The sequence below is a fragment of the Pseudorasbora parva genome, chromosome 12 (genome assembly GCF_024679245.1).
Source record: "Pseudorasbora parva isolate DD20220531a chromosome 12, ASM2467924v1, whole genome shotgun sequence".
Classification (NCBI taxonomy): Eukaryota; Metazoa; Chordata; class Actinopteri; order Cypriniformes; family Gobionidae; genus Pseudorasbora; species Pseudorasbora parva.
The window spans coordinates 13563939-13591294 of record NC_090183.1 but is presented as its reverse complement, the minus strand read 5'-3'; the positions used below and the strand labels follow the sequence as shown (position 1 = coordinate 13591294).

The window sequence follows — 27356 nt, the reverse complement described above, 5'->3', positions numbered from 1 at the left end:
ATCCAGCGACCACGTGATCTACACATTGCCGGGATGGTATGAATGCTGAGCTGAAAGTCATAGAATGCTGAGTGATGGGAGGTTTGATGACATATTTAGTCACTGGATGTCCTGGAATGCATTATGCAATAAGTTTATGAAGAAACTCTTTGTGATCATTTGAATCACATAGGACTGTTTCAAAATTCTGTCGGTTAAAAATGTTTATTTTCCATCATGGCATTTCAAATGTATATACTCTCTTTCTTGTATGGAACACAAGAGACGTTTGGCTGACTGTTTATGCAGCAATTCGCCAAACAATGAATGAAAGTGAATGTGAACAGATGCTGTTTCAATAATTTCAAAAAAAGCATCATAGAAGTAATATACTTTTCTGAATACTGATTGTGAGAAGATGAACACATCAACATTTATGTTATTAAATGAACATGTTATATATCACCCCTCTTTTTAAACATAAAAACCTTTAAACCTTCAGTGGTTGTAATTCATTAATGCTTTGGATTACAGACTTAAAGTTTTCTTTTTTTAAAAGATACTCTGCAGAACATTGCAGATGTGAATGCAGCTTCAAATAATGAAAATATAAAAACGTTATGGAAAATATATTTTATAAAAAATATTTAATTTACAAAATTATTTGTACTCTAAAATTGCTTTAAAATCTAAGCCATGTGTCTAACCAAGTTGTGTTCCAAATTTGAAGTTGATATCACAAAAATGAAGCCCGATGAAGTTTACCGAAACACTAGCCGCGTTTCAATTACCCTTCAAATTGCGTAAATTGAAAATACATCCAATCGAAACGCTTCAATTTCGCAAAATCTCCCATGCATCGTAAAAAAGATTTTATGCTTGCATGAGGTGGTTTTTCAGGCAATTTGAAAAAGGAAATTTCCGCAAGAATACAATTGAAATTCACATTTACAGGTCACCTCCTGGCTTACATAAAGGTTGGTCATTCTTTACAGATGGCGTTTGGACAGAAAACGAGAGTTCTTTATTAAACTCATAAAATAAAATATAATAACAGGAATACTGGATTCTATACAAATAAATGTCACAATTTATGAAGACCTTGAAGCAGATATGAGGGAGAAACACCCACAAACACCTCATACTTGCTGCTCAAAATAAAGGGCTTTCCTTGCCATTAATGCTTGAATAATATGTCTTCTTCGTATTTCATGATAATGGGTAGTGCAGTGGCTGGGATATAAATAAACCTATCAATATACATTTCATAAATTTTGGACTGACATCATGAGAGAGAAAAAATGAGTTGCATAACATCGGTTAATGGAAATGCAGTTCATTTTTTATCAACTTTTAGAAAATATTGCAAAAGTTTTGCGCAAATCTTTAATGGAAACGTGGCTACTGACATTTAACAGGCTTTAGGTAAAGTTTCCAAATCTCATTTGACAACATTGATGAATGCTGTTTGTTTTTGGGTGTCTCATAACATTCGCAATCTAAGTTTTAATATATGAAAAAATGTTGGTGGATTGCTGCACATATAACATCCAAGGCCAAAAAAATATTGCAAAATAACTCGATAACACTGTATTTTAAGGGTCCCATTGACATTCGGAGTTAAGTTGCACCTACATATCAATACCAGTCATTAGAGTGTTAGTAGACTAAACCCTAACCATAACCCTACCAGTCTACTAATACTCAAATGAGAGTTATTTGATACATAGATGGAACGTTAATTATAGTCAACAGATTTAAAGGGGACCATGAAAAGGAAGTGTAAGTCTTTTTGTGTTCTTTTTCTATGTTCTTTTGGTGTATAAATAATAACAGAATTTTAATTTGTTTGTAAACTATTCCTTTAATTCAACACCATTTCTATTATATATACAAAGACAGCTTTGCTTGTTAAATCCATTAGGAAGCAAAGCAATTACTATAACAGAAAATGGGCAAAATCCACTTGCAGAAATTTTTTGTGTTATCTTCATCATTTTTTTCAGTGCATGGAAAGATGGAAAAAACACTTAGCTTCAATATTATGATCACTTCCTGTTATCCGATATAAGTAGGGACAGTTTCTTTTTGCGGTTTAATCATGGAATTTTCAACTTTTATTCAGATTTCATTTTCATTTGTAAAATCTTTGCTGCTAGACATCTTACCCAATGCAAACCACAAGCAGTGTTTTCAATGCCCCTCTCGGTTCTGCTGAGGTGCGCTCCTAACTTAATTTACAGCGGAACCAGGCTACAGCAAACGTCAGAGAGCAGCTCATCAGAGAGAACATCACAGCCTCCTTCTCATTACATCCTGCCACTGCTGTAAACAGCAGGTCAAGCTTAATTGGGCCGCAGTGATATTGATGCTTTTTAGCTTGACTACATTAATAGAGCTGTGTTCAACAGTCTCGGTACACTGTACTCTTAAAAGGAAAAGAACACCGTTTTTGTAAGGACTAATAATACTTAGTTTCCCAGACTTGCAAAGTAGTGTTAAACCATAAGTGCTGCTTTTTAAAAAGCTGACAAACTCATATCTCTTCGGCTGTAAAGCCACATAGTTATTGTCATAGAGCTCAAGGCTTGTTTCCATGGCAATGTACTCATAATTTTACAACTGCCACCAATTACATCATTAACATCTGAAGAAGAAAGTTAGAAAATGTCTCTTCAAGACACTTCATCTAATGATTTTCCCTTCTTCACATGAAGTCATGATGTCTCAGTGTCCTATATTTCTGAGCTTTGGCAAAATGATGAAGACCTTTCCCTCATAGTGAGACTCACAGATCCACACTCACCACACCACTGGAAAACCTATCAAGCCTGTTTTTTTTATTGTGGAAAATTGTCTGACTTCCACATTGAAAGTGAGGGAATGGAACTACTACTGAAAGTTTGAATTCTCCATTTTTAGGAACTTCTCTCACTCATGTGTGCTCTCTCACACACACACATATTTTTACTTAAAGAGATAGTTCACCTAAAAATGAAAATTCATATAATCTTATGTCATCGCAAACCCCTATGCTTTTATTTCTTCTGTGAAATAGAAAAATATATATTTTGTGGTCTTCACAAAGTTTTTTTTCTTGCAAATATTGACCATATTCAGCTCTCCAACATGAAAATGTTTTCTTGTTTTGAAAATAAATAAATATATAATAACATATTAATAACACTAAATGGCGTTGGAGCAACATGATGTTGAGAACATTTAGGTGACCTACCATTTAAAGCTGCGATGTAACGGAAGTAGAGACAGATATTTTCTTCTGTATTGTGAAATATGTCCAAGTGAAGTGATAATCGAACAAGAAAAAATGTATTGGATGGAGGCAGATCTAAATGTGAGCTTGCAATCAGTAGTAAGAAAGGGGCGGGTTTATGCCGTCTAAAAGAAGTCTAGGTGTACATCGGAGAGAGGTCTGTCGAATTTGTTATTTTTATTTTCAAAAAGAAACATATAAATGGATGAGTTGTTCACAATGAGAACAATAATATGCATTCAGAAAATAGAATACAATTTTAAACATACAAATTGATATTGAATGTACAAAGATGCACTGACAAAAATCTCTTGTCCTTTATGTTCCAAAGAATTAAAAATCTGGCTCTCACTTCCACCTGCAGTGTGATATCCTGTCCCAGCCTTAATTAGATCTATTTAATTTGCATAATATCTTGGAAGATATGAGTGGGTGGAGTCCACATATGATTGTTTCTGCCAACATTCATGGGTGTGTTTCACTGCGGTTGAAGTCAGGCTTTGAGTTATGATTGGGTTTTTGTTTAACATGATGGTTAATTGAGGATTGCTTTTTATAGCAATGCATTGCTGTCTTTCAAATGTTACGGTTAAACTTTTAAAATATTTACAAGGATACCAGCTCATTTAAATTTCTTGCCAATACGGATCACTAGCAGTGACCCAAGCATGACATACATGCTCCTGCATCTGCCATTACATATGCTCATTTGTAGGGTCATGCTTCCATCAATGCTTTGCTACGCTGTGAAGTTTGTTTTCTGTGTTTATGGTATACAAATTTCAGCATGGTTCATTCCAGCAACTTCTTCACACACAATCTGTTGAATCTTTTAAACAAAACATTCAGAGAAAAGTTTTATTATGACCCCATTTTTAACCCACGTCACCCGTTCTGGTGATAAAGGCAGCCCAGTTAGCTGTGGATTTTAGTGTTAGATGTCATATTGAGGTTTTTCATACTGCAGTGTGTTCTCCTCTCACTCTGGCCTTTGAGGGAACAAAAGTCTTGTTACGTAAACCCAGTTGACTCAGGCCTAAGTGTGAAACCAGGCTGCCGAGAAGGAGATTTTATCTGATACCCCGAGCTTTGAAGCAGTCTGTCTGGTGAGAGCAGCTCAGGCTCTGGTTTGCATGGACAAGCAGTCAGTTGAGGTGTTATTCATGGTGAGATCTGTTTTTCTTTTTATGCCCCGATTTGGACTTTCTGAGAATGATATTTCCCAAACACGTTGTATATAGTCGCCTTAAAAGCTGTTAAAGAGTTACTCCACCCCCAAAAAAAGAAGAAATTTCTCTATTTAGGCTACTTATGCAGTCCCAGATTTATATGATTTTCTTCTGTGACACACAAATAGATTTTTAGAAAGATAATCCTCTGTGCGTCCATATAATGCAATTTGACGGGTCTCTCAAAGTTTAAGCTTCAAAAACCATGCAAATGGAACACGATGCCAATCCATGTTAGCCAGACTTGGTCATACTCAATTCTAGTCAGAATATGAGTCTGAAACTGCTCCATTGGGCTGTGATTATGAGGCGTGTTTCAACCGAACCAGGAAAGATCTCGTTTGGATAGACTAACAACCAATCAGAGCAAGGAAGCATTGTCAAATGTCAACAGAGCTTAACTGCACTGTGTTGCCAAGTCTGCGTTTTTTTTCTGCGGGTTGTTTTCTATGTCCGCGGGTTGAAGCGACTATTATGTGATATATAGACCAATGAGTGCGAATTTTAGCAGGCAACCTTGCCAAAATAACACACATTTTACCCCCCAAACACCATTTTTTTTTTCGGAGAACCCCCCGAGAAGCTATTGTTTAGGGCTAGTAGTTTTTTTGTAAAAACTTGGCAACCATGTCTGCACACTCGCTGGAATAAACGATCTTAGCCGGTGTTGTAAAAAAATAAAAGAATTTAATGATACACAGAGTACTTACCCAACATGATCATCATTTTTGCGAGAAATAGTGAAGGTGAATGCATATACAAACAAGCTCTCCGTTTAGGATTTGAACAAATAGAATCCAAGCTCCTTTGATGACGTGATGATTACGTTACTGTTGATCATCTGTCCGTCATCGTCTAAAGCCCATCCTGATGATTTCATTGGTCCGAACTGTTTTTGTTCGGAGATAATTACTTCTCTATGGGTCGAGTCCAGACCGAACCGCCTGACCTAAAAAAAATATTGGGCGGGGCTAAGTTTAGCTGGCATCCAGGCTAAATCCATGATACCCCAGTTGCCGAATCCATGTCTTTTGAAGTGAAATTATGTCTGTGTGAGAAAAATATAAATATTTTTAACTTTTTAAAATGATAAACTTTTGCTTCCGTCCAACTGTCAGCATGTTGTCAGATGTGAATATTGATGCAACCTCGTTTGGATAACATATGTAACAGAAACATAATATTTTTCTGAAAGTAAATGAAAGAAAATCATATACTGCTCTGAGACAGAGCAGAGAATCCAAACGTAGCTTTATTAAAGGATAATCCACAATCATAGTAAAAAAACATACACAGGCAAGCACTCCAAACAGGCAAACAAGACAGGAGAGACAGTCAAAAGGGTATTCCACAGAATGGGCAACTAATCCAAAACCAAGCGACAAGCAACAAATGCTCAGAAATGCAGTAATACACCAACCAAGACTTTTGAAGTGAACATGGTTTCTATCATAGATATCCATAATATATATATTCATTTCTCATGTTGCCATTCGGTACACAGTTTTAGTAGCCTATATATTGATTTAACATAAATACCTTTTTTATTGCACCTGTCTGTTCTGTTCAATGTTACTTTCATATTGAAGTCCATGGTTATAATTATTCATAAGTATGTAGTGTCATAACTACATCTCTGATGTTTATAACAAACGAAACAGTTTGGAAATCGGTTGAAAATTGAGCAAGTTATGACTATTTAAAAGTCCATGCACCATTAAAACACATTGTTACGAGTGAGCGAGCTGCCTGTGACAAGATGGCCTCCAGTTGCGGATGGCAAACTCCATTGGCCAACAGCGTGTGTAACGGAGACCAGCTAGTAGTAGCTGCTGTGCGAGTAAACCTCACTCCTCTGACCTCAAGAGACGCTCTAGCGACTGACGTTAGAGGTTGCAGCCTTTAGCCTCCTTGTTAGAGCGTCCGACTCTCATGCCGGTGGACACGGGTTCGAGTCCCGTTCCGAACAGTAGGGGTTACACGTGCATGAGACATCTAGCGTTTATTAAGGATATCTATTGCTGTGTCCCAATTTGTCTACTTATACTACGTCCTAAAAGTATGTACTCTTTTTGTGAAGAAAAGGTATATACTTTTGAGTGTGTAGCAGAAAAGTATGCAAGCTTTGGGACATACTACTTCGCCATCTTTAACAGACTCTGTCGCTTAGTTACGTGCATCCCGTCACCGTTTAACTGCATTGTCAATCATCGTCAGATTCGTCACAGTTCAAATCCTCCACATTCAGATTAATCTCCTACCGTATCGGAGAGAAATGTAGCCGCTCGTTGATCTGCCATGTGTGGGTCTTTGTGGGTCAGAGACTCTCCTCATGTGTTAGCAGTTTTAATATAATGATGCATTTAAAAGTTAATAGCCAAACGTGTCATTAAAAAAAGTTCATAATGCTGCTGCAGGTGAAATATAATGTGGACAACAATAAATATATTTTTGTCAGGTTAAATATTAATAGTTGGTCACTCAAACCCCTTTATCTAAACTTCTCTACTTAACCGTCTGATTCGCACATCCGTCATGTTTGTAGTTTTTTAACGCTTTTTATCCGCGTTTGTAGATCTAATCGAATCCTCGTCCAACTCGCAATGGGTTGTGGGCAATATTAGCCGTTAGAGTGCCCATCGATCCATACTACGAATTCGGGCCGGAAATAGTAAACCATCCGGGAATCTTTGGAATTCTCTTTTCAACATACTACGATTTGGGACATACTAATTCTATTTTCGAATACTATTTAGGATGGATAGTATGCGAATTGGGACGCAGGGTATGGTTTCTATAACCTGAGGTAATGAGGTAAATGAGACACAGGTGTAAACAATGAGTGCTGATGAGTCCGGGCAACAGATTATGGGTAATGTAGTCTTTGATGGAATGACAGTCTGGGGTGGAGTGCCCTCTGGTGGTAATCAGGGGCATTCTCAATGGTGATCATGACAATATAGTACATCTGGAATGGCATGAGGGTGAGTAAATGATGAGAGAATTTTCATTTTTGAGTGGAACATCCCTTTAACTGCAATGCTGTTTTGCATTAAGGTCTACTACCTTATAGTCATGTTAGCAGATTAAGAATAAACCCATCTGTATTTTGGTCATAATTTCACCTTGAGTGCCTGTCCCCACTCACCCCCGGACTTGCCCATAGTGGACCTCCTTTGTCATTGCTCCCAGTGCTTTTTACAATACAGTTTATAATAAATCAAATAAACGATATTAAAACAATATACTTTACATATACTATAATATTACATTTTGCAGCGTTACAAGCAATCAAGCAGTAGAGTTATCGCCCTATGCGAATGTTTGTATGCTGATAATGTATATCCAGTTTTATATAAAGATAATATAGTAAAATTTAGTGACGAAATAAAAAAAATCAGGCATGAGATTTGCTGTATACAGTACATATTGCTTTTCGTGAGTGTACATTATGTATGCAGGTAAAGTAGGAAGTATATATAAAACTATTAATATATCTCTGAGTGATAATTAAGATTTTATACATTTGGCACACACTTTAATCCAAAGCACATTACATTGCATTCAAGGTATACATTGTTTCAGTTCATGCATTCCCTAAGAATCAAACCCATGACCTTCTCATCACAAGTAGTTCTACTGTTTGAGCTGCAAGAATCATCTGTGCATCCGGACCGACATAACCGGGCAATTCGATCTCCTGTATTCTGCACGACACTGTATCAAGTGTCTGATGAACAGTGCATTTTTTGGTTGGTTGATTCAGTTTTAATTTGTGTCTATATTATAAGGTTGTGCAAATCTGTATTTCTTTAGGGCTGTTTGTTTGCAAAGAAGCTTCCTGATTGGTCTATTGGACAGACTAAACGTTGAATTTGAGTTTGGTACTGAACTTAATACTGTCAGAAGTGTATGTAAGTGAGCAGGATTAGATATATCACGTATTGTGACAGGCAAAATAATAATAAGTATTCATGTGCCTAGAATCCCTATTAATCCTGCCCAGCAAGTGAGCTCAAAGGTCAGAACTACAGTTCTGTCAGTGATTGACCAGCTTCACTCTGTTATACACAATTATTTTCCAGTTTAGAAGTGCAGCGTCAGCTGGCATAATTGGGAACTGCTTGTTCTTTGCCAGTATAGTCATTAAACCAGCCCTAGTTTTAATCCAATTTAAGTACTAACAGCCATTTCCCATGATGCAGTCTGTACCATGCAAGGCTAGTGAAAGATCTAACATTAGCCTAAGTATTTATGGTATTAAAGATATGAACTCAAAATTGACCTGGTTTACTTTCTTTGTGCATATTCCTCATTTCACTGTGCAGTGTGCATGATTCATTGGTGCTCAGTATTCCAAAAAAAAAAAAAAGAGTTTGTCTGTGTAATCTTTTTTTTCTTTTTTTTCGGACATCATAAATCCTACTTTTTTCAACCCTCCTCTCCATTCTGGCTGCATTTGTAACATCCACTTTTCACAATGAAGGAAATTAAGTTTCATATACATTTCTTTTTGTTGAATATACAGTTAAACTTGGAAATAATTATAGGTTGAGAACAATATTGTGCTTTTTATTATTAAATGTGTGTTTAAACAGGGCACATGATTGATGAAGTACTGCACATTTGACAATGATTCCAATTTCATACCGTGTACATGAGAATAATTTTGACGGATAATGGTTGCATGTTTGCAGAGGAGAGAAGGCCTGAAAGCCCTCCTCCTCTAATGGATCATCTCTGTGTCAGTGCTTGCCTGTTGTGAAAAGGATTTCCCATGATTAAAGGAGTAGATTATCTCTCAAACTGGCGCCCTATATTTGTACAGGGTACGTGTAAGATTAGGTAAATCAGCTAGTGGGTCAGACTGGGCTCTGACTGACTGATTCTGGCTCTCTCACATAGTCATCTCTATATATTTATTTATCTTTCACTCAAAGAATATTTGTACAAATATAGATTTAAAATGTATTTAGTTATATTCAATCACTTTTTAACCCAAACTCTTATCCTTACTCCAACATATTTTGAGCCGTCACCAAAATATACAGCAACATTTTCACTTTTTTCATCTGATTCTCTTATAACCTCACTTTTAAAAAAATTCAGGTCCCAATTGAAACTTTTCTAGTGACTGATCACTTTTTTAGTTGGCCAAATTTAATTTCTGTGAATTAAATTGCATCAATTCACAGAAATTCAGTTTGGCCAACTGAAAAATTTAGATGTGATCAGTCAATAGAAAAGTTTAATTTGAAGACATGATTTTTTTGTTTTTTTTAATACAGTGAAGAAATAATCTTAGAAGAAATAATGAAAATGATGAAATAAAAGAAGAAACATTTGGCCTCTGTTTAGAAGTTTGGAAAAGCCAAACATATTTGTGTACTTTCTGTAATCTCAATGTGTGTAATTCCCTGCAGCACACAGTATGCAATAAATAAATAGGATTTCATATGAGTAGGTTTCTGAATTATGACTCTGTGACGTTTATCGGTTGACCACTAAGGTGTGTGTCATAATGAACATGGGTCAAAGGGCAATGCCAGCCTAGTGGATGTAGTGTGTCCTGGAATGTGTTAATACAATATTATACACACCTTTACAAGGAATGCACTTCATCCTTGTAAATGTTCTTTCTGAATTAAGTACATACCACGACAATACTATTCCTAGTGAGGTATAATAAGGATTTCTAACTATAAGTCTATCCTCAGCATGTATTATTTTTATATAAGTGCTCTCCATGTACAAGAGAAAAAAATAATTATATACCTAATAGGTACCTATCACATCATTATATCAGTTCTGAGAAATGACTGTTTGACTGTTGGCTTTTTAGAGCTTTTAGAGCCATTGACAGAATTAATCACGATTTTAATTTCTCATCTGATACATTAATTATATGTCATTACATCTGCTATTACATTATAAGTATAATCTCAAATGCAAGATTAATATGCAGTTCACATAGGGTCATCTGACTAAATTTGATTGGGAAAAAATGTCAGTTTTTGTAAATCACTATCAGTGCTTGCACTGGGAACTGTCTGTTTGTTTTTGAAGCATCCATTAAAGTTTAATACCATATCAGTCATTTTACATACAGAACCAGCAGAATTGTCTTTTGTTACTCGAATGCATGCGTTTGTATTTGCATATGTGAGCGATCAGAATCTGAGTGTACTTTTTCCATCAATAGCTTCATGAAGTCATGCCTTCAGGTTTTGTATTTATGCCTTCAATTTGAATGGAAAATCAAACTCCTGCCACATCAATGCCAGATATTATTGTGTTGATTGATGAAGATTTTTATGTTGTTTTTTTAAACTGTCATTTTTAGTTTTTGTGGCAAAATACAGATCTTTGCATGTGTGAAAAACACATTTTGCTGATGTTTGAGGTTTATTATGTAATAAGTAATTGGTTTATGTGCAGTGGAATGTTTTAGAAATGCAGTGTGTTCTAACCAAAGGGACAAAAGATTTTGGAAATCTTTTTATTGCCAAATGCACTTTCTATTGCAACTGCAAGAGACTTTTTATTTATGTATTTTAATGAAGTAAGGATAGCCAATCTTAAACTTGTTTCTTTGTGAATCATAGAATAATTTGGTTTTCATCACACAGTGACTAGTAAATCCTAACTGAAAAAAAAGAGCATTTGTGTGCTATTTCTGGCCATTAGAAGTCCGATTCTTCATTCTTTCTCTTGTCCGGTCCCCCCTCATTCTACACAGTGTAGGTTCAGAGAGGGCCTGGTGCTTGCATGCTCCATTTCCACATGAGGAACAATGCTAACACTGTCCTGTGTTCTGATCAGCGCTTTACTGGATCTGTGTTAGCGATGTGTGAGCATAGCCAGAGTCTGTGGCCGCCGAACTTAAGCCAAACTCCAGCCGTGTGAGAAACTCTCTTTGTCCTGATGTAACCTCGCTGTATCATGTAAACCATGATGTTGAATAAAAGCCCAGCTGTCTGTGTAACAAGTGTATGCCACTAGCGTCACCAAACTGAATTGCAAGAGTTTGTTAACAAAAGTATATCATATCAGCTTTTTTGTTAAAATCATGCTAAAATCATGCACATTTTACATAAGATCCAGCAAAAAGCTGATTGAGCGCTGTAACTGGTGCAACTTCAATATCTACAGCTATCATATAGAGTGCTGCAAGGATGATGCATTTTTGCAGGCCAAAACCTTTACAAAAATAAAAAAAATATACCAAATATAATTTTAGCATTTTAAGCCAATAGGTATGTCTCATTAATTAAAGATTAACTGACTAAGAGATATAAAACCATTTAATGATCAAAATTTGATCTGTTGTTATTTGCTGATATGCTATATCAATACAAAAGCAGCATATTTTTTTATGAAAGCATTTTTTTGTGCCTGTAGATGGCAGAAGAGCCTAAACATGGCACTAGGAAGTTTTCTGGCTATCGACTCTGAAAAGTATTGATCTGAGCTAATAGTGTGCTGACGTTTCTCAGCTTTCTAATCGCTAATGTACTTCTAAAATATTGTTCTCTTTCCTCTCTTTCCTGTGTCTTTCATTTTCTCTCCCATGAAACACCTGCTGTTTAATTACTCAAGTTGTAAGCGAATTTTCAAATTTTTTCCAGCATCCAATTATTTCCATATGCGTCCTCACCGTCGTATGGATTTGTTTTTAGTGATGTTGTGAGCTTTTTCGTGTGTGTGTGTGTGTGGACGTTTAACAAGAATGGAGTTTCAGCCTCATATAATATTGTCCAGTGCTGAGTATTGCAATATTATCTCTATGGCAACCACACACATTACATCATAGTTTTGCAATGAATCTCCTGGACCATCAGGCCTCTGACGTCAGTAACCCTATGACCAGGTCCAGCTCAGAAATGAAATCCAGACGCAGACCAAAACAATATGCACAAAACGTGCCCTCAAGGAGCAAAAATGTAGCAAATAAATTTCAGACTCCAAGTAACAAATGTTAGACATAGACTTTCATACGAGCTGACTGGACTCACATGAAAGCAGAACAGCTCACACTGTAATTAATGGAGTTTGAAAACATGTAAAAATGTGTTTAAAACTAAAGCTAGCAAACATGCTTTTATTTTATTTCTGTTAAATCTCATGATGTTTGTTTTTTTGTGCCAGTTTTTAAATTACAGTTTGTGTGTCTGGTAATTATATTACACTTATGAATGTTAAACTAAATTTTCCGTGCATAACTTGTTGCAACAATGATAGGGTGTTCTGGGTGGTTGCTTACTGGCCAAATCAGACAAGCCCACCTATGTCTCTGGAATATTGTCAAAAGTCTTTGTCCACTTTTTGTATAGCATAAACATGACCGTGTTTATGATAAGGGGTCTATTAAAATCTAACTTTAAAGGATAGTGCACACAAAATTGAAAAATCTCTCATCATTTATTTTACTCTCGTGGCATCCCAGATGCATTTGACTTTTCGCATCACTTCTTGTGTCACTGGAAAACACGCTTATGTTGCGTTGCGTAAACTTGCCTGTAAAACATTTGGCTGCATTATATTTAAACAAGTTTACACACACCTATTCTTTTGCTTCAGAAGACATTGATTCATCCACTGAGGTTGTATGGACTACTGGCTTGACAACTATGTGTGCTTTTTAGACCATAAACATTTGGGCATGGAATTTTTTTGTAAAAATCTTTAGTTTGTGTCCAAAATAAACAGCAATATACATCTAGGGTGGCATGAGAGTGAGTAATTGATGAGAGAATTTAAATTTGTGGGTTGACAGTGCATTCAAGGCCAGAAATACATTAAAGGTGCACTATGTAGTATTTTTGCTATAAAATATCCAAAAACCACCAGGCCAGTGTTATATATTTTGTTCAGTTGAGTACTTACAATATCCCAAATGTTTCCAACTATTTGTAAATTGTGAGACAATTGCTATTTAAACTAAGGACCGGGACGTTTCAGCATAGCTTTTGAGGGAGTCGCCTGTCAATCGCGTCATGTCTGCGTTACCCTCGGTTTTATTCAGCAGAAGCTCTTTTCTCTTAGCAGTGTGAACAGGTCACAGCAGCGCTGAGCGAACGCACAGAGTAACGTCATAACATCATTTTAAACACACTTAAATGTATCTAATATGATAAACACAGCTGCTTTACCTTATATTCATGACCAGAAAAAGCAGAAGTATGCGCGCCCGGCGACTGTGTCCCGGTACTCACGAGCCGTGTGTTTGTATAACAATCGCTCCAGCGACTGTGCTCAGCTCCACAACACTCGGTCCTGCTCTGCTTCACTACAGTAATGTTAATAACCGCATCCATCAACATGATTTCTGCCTATTCCTATTTTCCACCGGCTGTGAGGTGAAGACCACATGTCCCAAGATACTGCGCTCACACTTGGCTTCATCAAACTACGCATTTGTTTAGAAAGGCGCCCTCCAGTGGACGGAAAGTTGCATAGTGCACCTTTAACACAACTATGCAAAAACTGTAAAGAGCGCCTGGCTAGTGATACTACATGTCGACACATTTTGCAATGTAATGAGTCAATCTTACATCGCAAGAAGCTAATAGCTGAATGCAAGTACACTCAATGACCAACCACTCACGCCTGCATTCGTGCACATGCATACAGTTCACTTACAAATAATCAGATAGAATCAATGACGTATGAGTATTTGGTGTGCTGTCTGAGGAGAGGGCTCCGAGCTCTGAATTTTAGCCCCGAACCAAGAGTACTCCCCCGTACCTCTGGTTGGGATAGTAACCAGTCAAGTGTGATTGCAGGAAACATAGAGCCCTTGTCATCTCTTGCTGACTGGTTAGGCAATTTTAACGTTTTCCTCCCAAACTTTATTAATGACACTTCATTAAAGGAGTAGTACCCTATGATTTACTCACCCTCAAGCAATGCTATTTGTATATGACTTTCTTCTTATATTAAAGGGGTCATATAATGGTACATGCACTTTTACAAGCTGATTGTAAGTGTCAGTGATGGGGCCTATGAGTTTGAAGCTCAAAAAAGCACATCCATCCATCATAAACGTACTCCACATGGCTCCGGGGGGTTAATAAAGGACTTCTGAAGCTAATCGATTGGGCTTTGTGGGAAAAAGATCCATATTTAAAACTACATGGTTTATGCTACATTGATATACTGCACCATTTATGCTTTTTTGGTAATTTAAATACAGAAGGCAGTCTGCCTTTAGAAGTTTATTTATTTTGACATACATTTGCTGGGAAATATAAATAAAAATGTTATTTACAGTATTTGCTTTTTTTTTTTAAAGCAACTTTTTTTTTGTATGTGTCCCTAAATATGCCCTAAAGAAATGGGTGTGTAGGGCATTGGTTTTATTTTAATGAAACACACTCTTGATGAATATTTTAATGAGTCTCTTCTTGAGGAGTTTTTATGTGTGAGAGAATGACAAAAAGTTATCAAAGTGTGGATGTGTTTGATCTTCTCTTTGTCTGATATGCTGTCATGAATGTGTGCGTGTGAGCAGGATAGAGTGTTTGAAGCTGTTCAGTGATGTGTCAGAACTGAAAATATCTCTTTCTTTGTGTTCATTAGACTCAGCATTCTCTTTGGTCAAAAGAGGCCCTTGTAAAGAATGTTAACCCCACATTGCAAGAAGTCAGAAATCCATCTTTATGCTCATCTCAAAAGCAGTAGATTGTGTTTGATGCTTCATACAGAAGGACTTGGAGATTATGTAGGCTTATAATGAGTGTGGCAAAGTTAAAACAATATTTTATTTTACCTTATTTTATTTAGTGGACTTTATACATCCACTAAAATGGCCTTGGAACCATCTTGCAAGCCATCTTGCATCTTGTAGTTCTTAGCTTAATGCGAAATAACCTATTTTACTTTAAATCAGTTAATGTTCATGGTTTCACATGAAGCACTTAATGTTAAAAGGATAGTTCACCCCAAAATTAAAGTTATCCTATAATTTACTCACCCTCAAACCAAACTAGGTGAATATGACTTTCTTTTTTCAACACAAATTAGATTTCAAAGGTCAAAAAAGGACATCCATCCATTTTAAATGTACTCCACACAGCTCCGGAGGGTTAATAAAATCTTTCTTTTTAAATATTTATAGCCTAAAATAACTAGTTTCTGGCAGACAACCGTACACAAGTCGACTTGCTCTAAAAGAGTAACTCGTAACTGGATGTATGACGTAAGATGTAGGACTAGCATAAGTTTTGACGCCTCTCGTGGCTCTAATAAATTGGGCTTTAATTTTCTAATTTTCCCGACCGACAACCAATGCTTATTAATCGATTGTTAACTGGTAAGATTATTATATTGAATTGGCTTTAAAGTCCATTTTAAATGAGCCTTGGCCCAGAGAAAACACCTGTACCTCTGGATCATGTTTAGATTTGACCTATAGAGTTTTAGCCAGCAACGGCGAATGACACGGTGGATTTGTGTTGACTGTTTTCTGTATTCCTGAGCACATGTTCTGATTTCCATTACAGTAGCATTCCTGTATGTGATGCAGTGCTGTCTAAGGGCCCGGAGATCACGGGCATCCAGTGTGGTTTTCCAACCTTGACCCTTATGCACAGAGATTGTTCCAGATTCTCTGAATCTTTGGATATTATGTACTGTATGATGATAACTTCAAACTATTTGCAATTTTTATCTAAGAAACTCCTTTCTGATATTGCTCCACTATTTTTTTCCCACAGAAGTGGGGGAATTAGTGATCATCTGCCCATCTTGACTTCTGAGAAACACTGCCACTCTGAGAGACTCTTTATATTATGTTTTTATCATGTTGCCAGTTGACCTAATAAGTTGCACATTTTTGTAATGTGTAGCTCTCTTGAAATCCAAAATTAGCTAATATTTGGCATGACATTTCAAAATGTCTCACTTTCAACATTTGATATGTTATCTATATTCTATTGTGAATAAAATATAAATTTATAATGTATACATTTAAATGTATAAATTATTGTATTCCTTTTTTAGTCACAATTTGTACAGTGTCCCAATTTTTTTGGAATGGGGTTTGTAACTCTGATTGTGTTCGTCTGAGAGAAGAGGGTGGCTAAATCATGCGATAAGTAAATGGGGTGAGTAAATCATGGGATAAATTACTTTTTTGGGTGAACTATCGCATTAAGTGACAAAACATTTCTTATAGTGTAAGAAAATCTCTAGCATCAGTCCCCCCCCCCACCCCCCACCCCCCACCCACACACACACACACACACACACATGCTTAAGTGTCCAGAAACATAACTCAAACCAATTTACAACAGGGAGGAGTACATATGATGACATCAAGGGGCGTTTCTATGACAAATGTTTGAATTCTTGAAGTTGTGTTGGAGTACATGCCAAACTGTTTCACAAAAGCAAAAATAGACATCTGATTGGTGGAGGCCCTTGACCAGCACCAGTCAGTGATAATGTCACTGCAGCAACACTGAAGCGTGAGCTACAGGCTTTGATAAATCTGCTCTAAATGTAATGCCAAACTAATGTCTGCTGATCCGTAGCAGGGTTAAGTCAGTCTTAACACAGACGAGCACTTAACATTTACACAACATAAAAAATACAATGTATAAATATTTAAAACCACGTTGCTGTCAATTAGAAATACACTTTGCTTACAGTTAGCGTTACACTTGACACACATTGACTATGATGTCAGATATGCTCATAGTCATATGTGGTCACACACGTCACCCCCATTCTTCAGGTCTTTGAGCATGTCATCCCTGATATGTCTGAGTCATTTACTCTAAAGTAGGTGACTGTGTCAGTGCCCAATGAAATATTAACACGCGTCAGAGGGGCTTTTCTGAACTTTCAGCTATTGAAATCTTTAGTCAAAGCCTTTATGCGTGTTTGATAGGCTGATAATAAGTTTGACAAAAATTGTTTTACTGATATTCATACATTTCTAAGTATGACGTATAAACATTACATTGTAAAACTTGCTCACTGTAATAAAGAAAAACGAACGTACTTGGGTCTTACATTTTATAGCAGAATTTTTTCAGATGAGTTTTGTCATTATAAACGATTCATTCACTACTGTAAAGTGTTGTGACTGGTGGGTGTTTAATCGATTATCAAATTAATTTATTCGATTATTTTCATTCGATTACTATTGATTATTTTTGCAGCTATACATTATGTAAAAAAGTCCATGTTTAAATTTTAGTAATTGTTATATTCAAAGCATGTTTTCATTTTGTGATTATTTACTTTATTAGTGTGTAAAAAAGCATAAATTAGAAAGAAACAATTAAATAACTGAAAAATAATCATTAATACATTAATATATTAAAACTTAAAAATGCTTGTGTCAATTCTCAGACACTTAAAACATTAAAATAATTGATATGGATATCTCTCAAAATATTTGTCAATTTCTAGTGCAAAGTAGTTTTAGCAATTATTTCCTCACATACCCAACATTAAATAGGATGCTCTTATGTTCAAACACTTCACTGTAACATGGCTCATGTTTGCGTGTGTGTTAGTGTTAGCCCATGAATGAAGCTGTGCTTCGAGATATGGGTCAGAAATCACAGAGAGCAGTGTTAAAAGGAGAAGGGGGGGGGGGGGGGTAGAGGAAGCACAGAGAGTGCGATACAGAGAGAAATAGATCAGCATCTCCAGGCAGGGACGAGAAGTCGACGCCCAGCACTGATTCCAGAAGCAGCTCATCACTCCCTCATTCTCTTCCGTCAATCCTCAGCATTCCTCTCCCTCATGTCCTAGATTCAATGGAGTACTTTCCTCTTCATCGTAATACCCTGGGGCGGTTTTAGCTAAAACACACTTTTAGGAAGCTGGCAACTTAGAATCTCCCTCATTTGAATGGATGAAGTCAGTCTGCTGTCATCCTTGAGGGGGAAGCTTTCTCCCATCCTTTCTGCTCTGCTCCTGGTTCAGGGCGGATGATGGAGTGATGTGCCTCAAGACGGACAGGTTTTTGTTTGGGCTGAATATCTGAGAGCGGGGCTAGTTCTGGCTGGGCTTCGGATCTGTGTCATTTAGCAGACTTTAGCAGACTTTTGCAGAAGGACCTGTCTTTTAGCAGAATCACAGTCACATTTGATCTGCTCACAGAAGAGTGTGTATGTTTCTGGGACCGGGCGCAATGGGTTGCACTGCGAGTGTGATATTGTTTGAGGGACTGTGGCGTGCTTTGCACATGAACTGTGGATATGTGTGTAAACCGGAGCTGGAGGCAGCAGAGCCAGCGGAGGATGAAGACACACTCAGCCGCAGAGAATCACTGGCAATCACACCACCAGCAGCTGCATCATCGGTAATGTGTTGTGTGTGCTTTTTGTAATTTGGTCTTAAATTGGGCTGCAGACTTGTAACTGATTATATCAGAGATTTAATGTTCACCTCATGAATTATGTAAGGGAGAGTTATGCGCTTTCCCTTTAACAGTATTATTCAGCACTCTCTGAAGTAGCAGTTTGCTGAGCGGAAGGTTTCTTCAAGTGTGTGTGGGTGTGTGAAGTGTGCCTGTAGGTTAATGAATTATGTATCACTCTGAAAGTCGTGTAATGCTTATAAAGTATGCCCAGACTTTCTGTCACTAGAGTGGTTTGGATTACTCAACAATATATATAATTACTTAACTTGTACTTGTGCAATTCAGTTTTTCCTTTTTATTTATTTATAAAGTTGTCATATTTTTTTGCTTTGTCATTGTGCTGAATGGGGAGTGTAGATTACTTTTTCCCACATTAATTTAAAGCAGTTTAACATAAGGATGTAATATAAAAGGTGAAAAAATCAAGGGGCACAAATACTTTCGCAAGACTCTTTCTCTCTCTCTCAGGGAAATATATTTCCCTGAGTCTCCAATCTGCTGGTCCCATCCATCTCAGAGGGACAGATTTACTAACAGCTTGCACAGCGCAAACCTTCTTTTCGCGTTAAAAAACTACTGTCAGGATTTACTAAAGTCACGCAGTGAAATATTTGTGCTGAAAAGGCATGTGCACACTTTTTTTTGTGGCTGACCTCATTGCATATGCATTTGTAGGAGCTTCCCTTTCAGACACAAAATTTGTGAGAGGAGAGTATTTAAATGAATCATGCTAGGTGATTTACTAAGGTTTGTGCTTGTCAATTTACTGGTGTTTGCGCCATTATTTACTGCCCAAAACATCACATCTTAAACAAGACGCTAATTGGTAGATTGCATTGGTCATTATGGAAATGCAGCTTTGTGCTTTAATTTGCGCGTCATCTCGCGCAGAACTTTCCACTCCCATCTGCACTTTTTGGGGATTGCGCTCTCGCACTAATTTTCTCTGTTTAGTAAGTTTGGCCCTTTGTATCTTGCATCTCCCTCGGTTCAATCTAGCTCCAAGTATCCTATGTCTCTGCTGGTCCCACCCACCCAACCTCCCTCTCCCACCTCCTCTACCCGGGTCAGCAAGTCCTTCATTTTTTTTCCTGCCTATTCTCCTGGTTTATTAAAAATACTTTTGGAATTAATTCCGATTTGTGCGTGCTCATCTTTTTTTCGATACTCCATATATACAGGTAGGTATATAGACACAGTTCCATATGCTGTTTTCTATCAAATGTATAAATGTATATTTAAAATGTAATGTATTCCTTTGATGCCAAAGCTGATTTTTTTGTAGCCATTATTCCAGTTTTCAGTATCACACGATCCTTCAGAAATCATTAATATGCTGATTTGGTGGTCAAGAAACATTTATTATTATCAATGTTGAAAACAGTTGAACTGCTTAATATTTTTGTGGAATTTGTGATCATTTTTTTAAGGATTTTTGATAAATAGAACATGAAAACAACATCATTTATTGGAAATATAATCATTCTGTTTCAAAGTACAGTAAGTCTTTACTGCCAGTTTTGTGTAGCCTATTGTAAATGTAAGCATTTACATCCTAAAGGGAATACAGTGGCCAGTGATGTATTTCTTGCGGTCTGGCAAGTATAGTCTATAACTGGCAGTAAGTGTGGCTCTGCAACACAGATGAGAAGGAGATGTGGGATATGAAGCTGAAAGTTATCTGAAGCATGTACTCCTCAGCAAGACCCGAAGTGCCACATAATCTTGAAATAGAGCGACAGCATGGCAGTTTTCCTGACAGACAGACTAACAAACAGGATGTGAATTGAACAGCACCACATTTGCACGCATTGATTAGCCTGAGTGACCCATCTGCTCACTAATAGGACTGCATGTACATAACAGAGGCTTGATCACAGGTTAAACTTTCCTCATACTGTGGAAACATAATCGACTTTTCCATGATCTACAATAGTTCTGAGCCTCTCTCTCTGCTGGGATCATATATCACACATGCTTTCAATCGGACGAGCTCAGCTCATCTCATCTCAAGATAATATGCTGCACTCCACACAGATTATGCTTTCCCTGAAAGGTGCGTATAACCCTATAAAATACTCTCATCACTGTCAGCTGTTACAAAGCAACAGCTGGCTTTTAAGTTCGGGCCCAGCTGTGAATCTCCCACTGTGGATGGGTGTATACAGTGCGGTCGGGGGTTTCTGGATGTGTTTTTTTTTTTCTTCAGTCAGTGGTCCCCGCCCTGGCTTCCTGCCCTGACCCCCTTTGGGAATCTTCCCAATTATTGCGTCAAAGTGGGATTATGCAACTCCCCCAAGCTAATGCCGTAGCGCAAGGGTGTGGGGAATGGAGTGCGTATGCGTGTAGGTTATTGATTTATTTCATGTGTTTGATTGCAGTTTTTCATAGACGAGATGTTATCGATTAAATGCATAGAAACAATGACATAAGGCCACATTAATTTGGGGGTCTGCTAAAATACATTTACATGATTTAAAGTCCAAAAAGAAATTTTTTTCACATATTGTACATTTCTGCAGCACCTGTTTTCATTGTGCCTGAAAGCTCTGCTTATTGGTCAGCTGACCCAGTCTGCTGTGATTGCTTAGAACATGGCTGTGTTCGAAATCACCCCCATACCCTCATTCACTATTCCCTAAATTACTCCACTAATAGTCTACTTAATGAGTGAGTGAATTAGGACACTGAGTGCGTCGGAAGGGCTGTCGCTTTTGCATAGTTTGTGCTTGCTGTTTAATGATCATTTGAAACATAATAAACTGGCTGCTCCAGTAATAAAAAGATTTATCTTAAACTTTGTCATGGAAACTAGCATGCATAAACCATGATTAAACAATTTAATAATCAATTAAAAAGTAATTTATACCTGTATAATATTATGCTGCACACACACTGGACCAGCAGTTTGGAAAATGGATGGATATATAATTCAGCTACAGGAGCCATCTTCCAGCGATAAGCGGATAATCATTCGGCATGCCCGGCACAGTTCATTATGGGTATTCTCTGGCCGTTAAGTGTACACTCGTTATTGCGGTGCATTGTGGAATTAAATGAGTGCACTCAGGTTTAATCCACTATGGTTTTGGACACCACTAAATGTCTGTCCCTTCAAATAGTGCCCTTTAGCCTTTCTTATGTGTCAGAAATGTAACGGCCATTACCATAATCAGGTTTTAATTTAACTCCAGACAACTATGTGTCTTTATTCCTTTGTTTGGAGTTTTGTTTACTTGAGTTCACGAAAAGACTAAGATATAAGGCTCCTGTGGGTTTTTTGTGTGTGCTGTTGATAAGAATATACCTGTGATGCTTACCTGTGTGTTCCTCATCCCGATCAGTGCAATAGCTAGCCTGACAAGCCAGACCCACATCAAGATGTTTGGTCTGGATTCTGGAAACTCACCATAGACAGGGCTCAATCCGAGGGGGCGGGATAAACGGTTGTCTTTCAAACTCCCTCTGCACGCAATTGGATAGCACTACAACCAACCAGAGCAATGAAGGTGAAACAGAGCTAGTTAAGATTAAACTTTCGCCGTGTCCGGTTGGCAAAACTCAGAACACATCTTCCCTTCTTAAGAATGACTTCAGTGCCGTTCTTTGTTCTTTTCTCAGAGAAAAGCTTAACTCCAAGTCTTCCAGAGTCGTTGTCAAAGCTGATTCGAAAGCCCGCCGTTCGCCAGTTTCTGTGTTTACTAGAAGCACGTAAGCGCAACTCGGCCGTCATTGTGTTTAGCCCTGCCCACCAACTCTATACACGATGTGATTGGCCCAACCAGAGTTTGCCGTTTACAGCTCAGAAGTGTATTGAGAGTTGCTAGACGACACTCGCGGGAGATTATATTTGCTGCCGCTAGGGTGCGTCTTGATTTCTAGGCTATGCAATAGCAAAAGACTGTTTAAAAGACTTTTTTAACTTACCTGCATATGTGAGGGAAAATTATGCTTTTGCACACTTGCAAAACGTTTTTTGCATCTTGAAGGATTTAAATATAATTTTTACTCTCATTTCATATTTATTTCATTATCAGAACTTTTGCATTCCCCCCGAGAATCACAAAAACATTAACTCAGAGATCAGAATGTCATAAAGACTTTGGAATAGGCTTTTTCGACTTGGACCAGCAAGCAAGCACTTAGCAATGACCGGGTAGCTGCCTAGGAACACTGTAACAAACACAAAGAACATTATCAAACACATAGCAATGTCCTGGCAACTATCTAGAACCCCTTAGAATTATGGCAGCGAGTTCAGAACATCGTAATCATAAAAATAATAAATGAATGACTTTCTGTAGACAATTGCTTGCTATCCTACCCTTCCTAAGGATAAAATTGAGAGGTGAATGCAGGAAGTGTATGTATTGCTGAATTCAGAACTGCATACTACTCTTACTTATTTTAGCATATCTTTCTATGTCAGAAATGGCAAGAGTGGTTTGCTTAACATGCGTTTCTGAATTCAGTGTGTGTTTTTTGTACACATGCTCTTAGTTTCTGAATATGAATGAATGTTAATCGTACGCCATGTCGGACTATCGTCTGACCTTCTCTGAGGAGAGTGCTGGACTGCTGCTGATAAGCGGATCTGTAATTGTGTGTCTTATCCTGCTGTGTGAATGTACTTTGAAGGAAATGAGTTGTTTATAATATGAGACAATTTTGTCTTATGAAGTTCTATATATGGAATTAAAGAGAGAGATGGATGCAGGGTGATTTCAGTGTGTTTTCACAGAGATCAAGATAAAAAAAATATATATATTGTGGTTGTTTTGTGGCTTTTAGTTCCCGTTTCTATTAGTTCTGGGGTCATATTAAATATGCTAGTGTACTCTATGAAGACATATAAAGCTTACAGTCTTTCTGTTCAGTGAAAGCTGAGCAAAAAAGGTTTGTAATTGTAATCGCAAAAGACTGTTGAAAAAGCTACTGTTTGGACTTTGTTTTCCTGTTTGCACTATTTCCAGTCACAAGTTTGTTGTAATGTTTTCTGATTTGAGTCTTCATCACTGTCAGCTGTGTGTCGTTTATCACCTCATAAGCAGCTGTATTTAAGTTCCCTTGTTTGTGTTCATTGTTGTTAGGTATTGTCTATGTTTGGTTGTGTGTGATACTGATCTTTTTATGTGGTGTTGCTTGTGAATTTATTAAAGACTGCCTTCCCAGCAAGCAATAGCTGTCATTTCACCATCTTGGTTAACTATAGACCCGATAGTCCAGCTATGAGCCAAAGTAACCATGAATTTGGTTCCATGTTGTTTTTGCCAAAATAACTTGTGAGATGTATGATATTCCATCATGTAAGTAAAGTCAACAGTGATTACAAGGTGTTGGTTTCATTTCTTTGACGTTCATGTTCTAGATGACTAATCTGTTCTTGGGCTATGGTTAGATGTCTATTACATTTTCACTGACCGTCCAGATTTTGCCTGGTTTTAGTCTAGACATCAGGGCTGTGTTTGGACATCTTTTAAACTCAAAATTGCTTGCTGGGTACAGGCAAAAACATATTTTTTTCATGCATTGACCAATTTTGAGATTTTGGGTGATTAGATGTATTTTAAACACAAAATTGCTTTCTGGGTTAGGCCTATACCTTCATCTCTTGCGTCTGTTTTCTATCAACACAATTCGTGACCGCTACACTAAAAATTAAATGGTTAGTAAGTTTCTTTACTCTGTATGGTGACAACTGTAACTAATGGGATATTTCCTGTAATTTTACAGTAAAATACAGTTCACAATTTCCCAGACTTCTGTTTTATTATCAGTTACTGTATGGATATTAGAGTTTTATGTATCATATGTTACATTTTATTTCAGTTTTACACCATGTCCACTCTGGACGTCAGTGGCGCGATCTGATGGGACTAAATCAAGTAGAGCCCTTTATAATCAGCGATAATGAAGTGGCACTACATAAGTTCATAAACTAGCCCCATTCTATTTTTTCCTACAACAGTACAAAAATTGATTCATAACTTTGACACGTTGGGGGTAGACAGCTTCAACCTGTCATGTCAAAATGATAAGAAATTTGCTTAAACTTAGATATATACCAAGGTAACATTTTTGCTATGAAAACAGAAGTAAAGCCTATTGGCTATTGTGTGTGTAAGATGAGCCATTAGATCTGTTCTGCAGAACTTCCTTCTTCAATAGGAAACCTCAACACAGGGAAGAAAAACGCTTATCTAGCCAGATGGTTTCATGGTGTCAAAACAATCTGCAGAAAACGTTCAAACTATGGCTGTGTTTCCCCTTATCTCACCTGTTAACTGTTTCATACAACTTTTTTGAATTCATATTCCTTCATACTTAATATAACTAATCCCTGCAGTATAAATTTCACTAACTTTTTCAACTTGCTGTGTGCATGGTTTTTTGGTAAAATCTATAAAGTGAACTTTATTTGTTCTATTCTGTTCATTCATGGGCTTTGGGTGTTGCTCTCTGGCAGGTGAAACAGACAATTAAGATCTATGTTTCAGCGCAGAGGGAGGACAGATGAGCGTGACAACACAATAGTGGACATGGACACACACGCACGCACACACACACACACACACACACGTTGGGGTCTATGTGGTTTACAGGGACTCTCCATAGGCGTAATGGTTTTTACAAACCGTATTTTCTATCCCCTTACACTGCCCCTACCCCTAAACTTACCCATCAAACAACATTTTTACTTTCTCAAAAAAAACATAATTTAGTATGTTTTTAACGTATTTTAAATATGAGTACATTCGAAATGTCCTCATAAACCACATTTATTGTGTAATACCAGTGTAATACCCATGTAGTTATACAAATTTGTGTCCTCATAAACCACATAAACAGGCTCTCTCTCTCTCACACACACACACACACACACACACACACACACTCCCCCATACCAGAACAGCTGTGTGAAGGAGTGGTTTTTGCTTCTCACAGGGAAAAGCGAGAGCGTGTGAGAGAGAGAAGGTAGGAGGGGCTGATAGAGGAAAACACTATTGAGAACTCCACATGGTAAAGTTCAGAAACAGAGAAGAGTGGAAGAACAGAAAGAGAGACTCAGCTGAGGGGAGAGCAGCAGAGAGCGAAGAATACCCTCGGGCTGTTGCAGAGCTCCGCTGTTAGTTTGCCTCTCGATCCTGTGGGAGACGTAGCCTGTTTTTTTATTTTTTTATTCTGCGACTGAAGTTCTTCTGGAGGGAGCGTGTTGTGGATCATGCAGGGCAGGGCTGGACGAGCCGCCCGTAAAGATGCAGTGTGTGAAACACCTCAGCAGGGCAGGAGTCTGGGGGAGATGGAGGTAGAGGGGGAAACAGCAGCACCCATAGGGGTAAGTCTCTTCTAGTTAGTCATCTAATATTTTCCTTTAGGACTGGTCATATTTTATTTTAATTGCAGAAAAAAGTAGATCTAAATTGAATCCAAAAAAGTAAAACTGATAACCCTTTTGACTAACTGCTAGTTGGTCAGACTTCTTAGGACACACTGTAACAAAGTGGCTATGCAACTGTATACACTGTACTAGTATTGTAACAGAATGAATCCAGTCAGAATTCCAGTCACACAAAAAATAAAAAAATAAATAAAAACAAGGAATTAGATTTTAAATAAGGAAAATTAAAGGCACAATATGTAGGATATTTTTGGGATTAAAATATCCCAAAAACATTTAGAACAATGCTTTATATTTTATTGACATGTGTACTTACATTATCCCAAATGTTTCCAAGAATGAATGTTAAAATCCAGAGAAATAAGATATTTTAACCAGGACACAGACCATGTCCGAGTGTTGCCTATCAACACATACCAGTGTCTCATAGTAGCCGCCAAGCGAACACACAGAGTAGCATTATAACATAACTTTCAACACACTCAAATAATGATACAACAATGCTGCGTTTCCCTGTAAAAACAATATGGACGTAGTGTCTGTGATGTCACCCATAGGATTTGGAAGACCAGTTTTGAAGCATAAAGTAGGGTTGAGCTGGCCGTTGCCAGCGCGCCATTGCGTGTCATGCCCGGATAACAGAAAATAAGCAAAGAGGCGGGACGTGGGCGGAGCTGAGGTGACACGGTGATTAACAGACAGCAGATAAATGGCTCTCCACCTGTCACTCAAAGTAACCACGCCCTTAATTATGCAGAACTTTAAGGCTTTATATAATGTAAACAAACGAGTTATAAAAAAAAATCACCCCCTTTATGAAGGGCAAAAGTTGCCGTATAGTCTAAAACCACAATTTGAACCCGACTGTAAACATGTTTTTTGCTGCTGTAAAGTTGGAAATTTTAACATGGGGCTCAATGAGATTCTGCTCCCTTCTGGAGCCTGACTGGAGCCTAGTGGCCAGTCAATTAATTGAAGTTTAAATTACTTCCGTATTGGCTTCAACAGAAACTGGGGGAGGTTGCAGCTTGTTTCCCCCACATACACATGGGCAGAAGAAGCAGAAGTGGTCGTCTGCGGCAGAATAAAAGC

At 37.6% G+C, this 27356-nt stretch overlaps 1 protein-coding gene across 10 annotated transcripts in view; it reads left to right on the top strand.

The window, feature by feature from the left end:
• Positions 1-27356, top strand: part of dock9b (dedicator of cytokinesis 9b) — a 114052-nt gene that overhangs the window by 7711 nt on the left and 78985 nt on the right. For 3 of the 10 annotated variants that reach the window (XM_067459231.1, XM_067459227.1, XM_067459228.1), the window contains exon 1: positions 18371-18805. The exons of 3 other annotated variants lie outside the window; for them this stretch is intronic. In XM_067459231.1, coding sequence (XP_067315332.1) covers positions 18614-18805 — 192 coding nt within the window. In that variant the 5' untranslated portion in view covers positions 18371-18613. Of the gene's footprint in view, positions 1-18369; positions 18806-25899; positions 26202-27356 lie in introns of those variants that run through there. 4 more of the 10 variants (XM_067459226.1, XM_067459225.1, XM_067459234.1 and 1 more) reach the window with 2 other exon arrangements.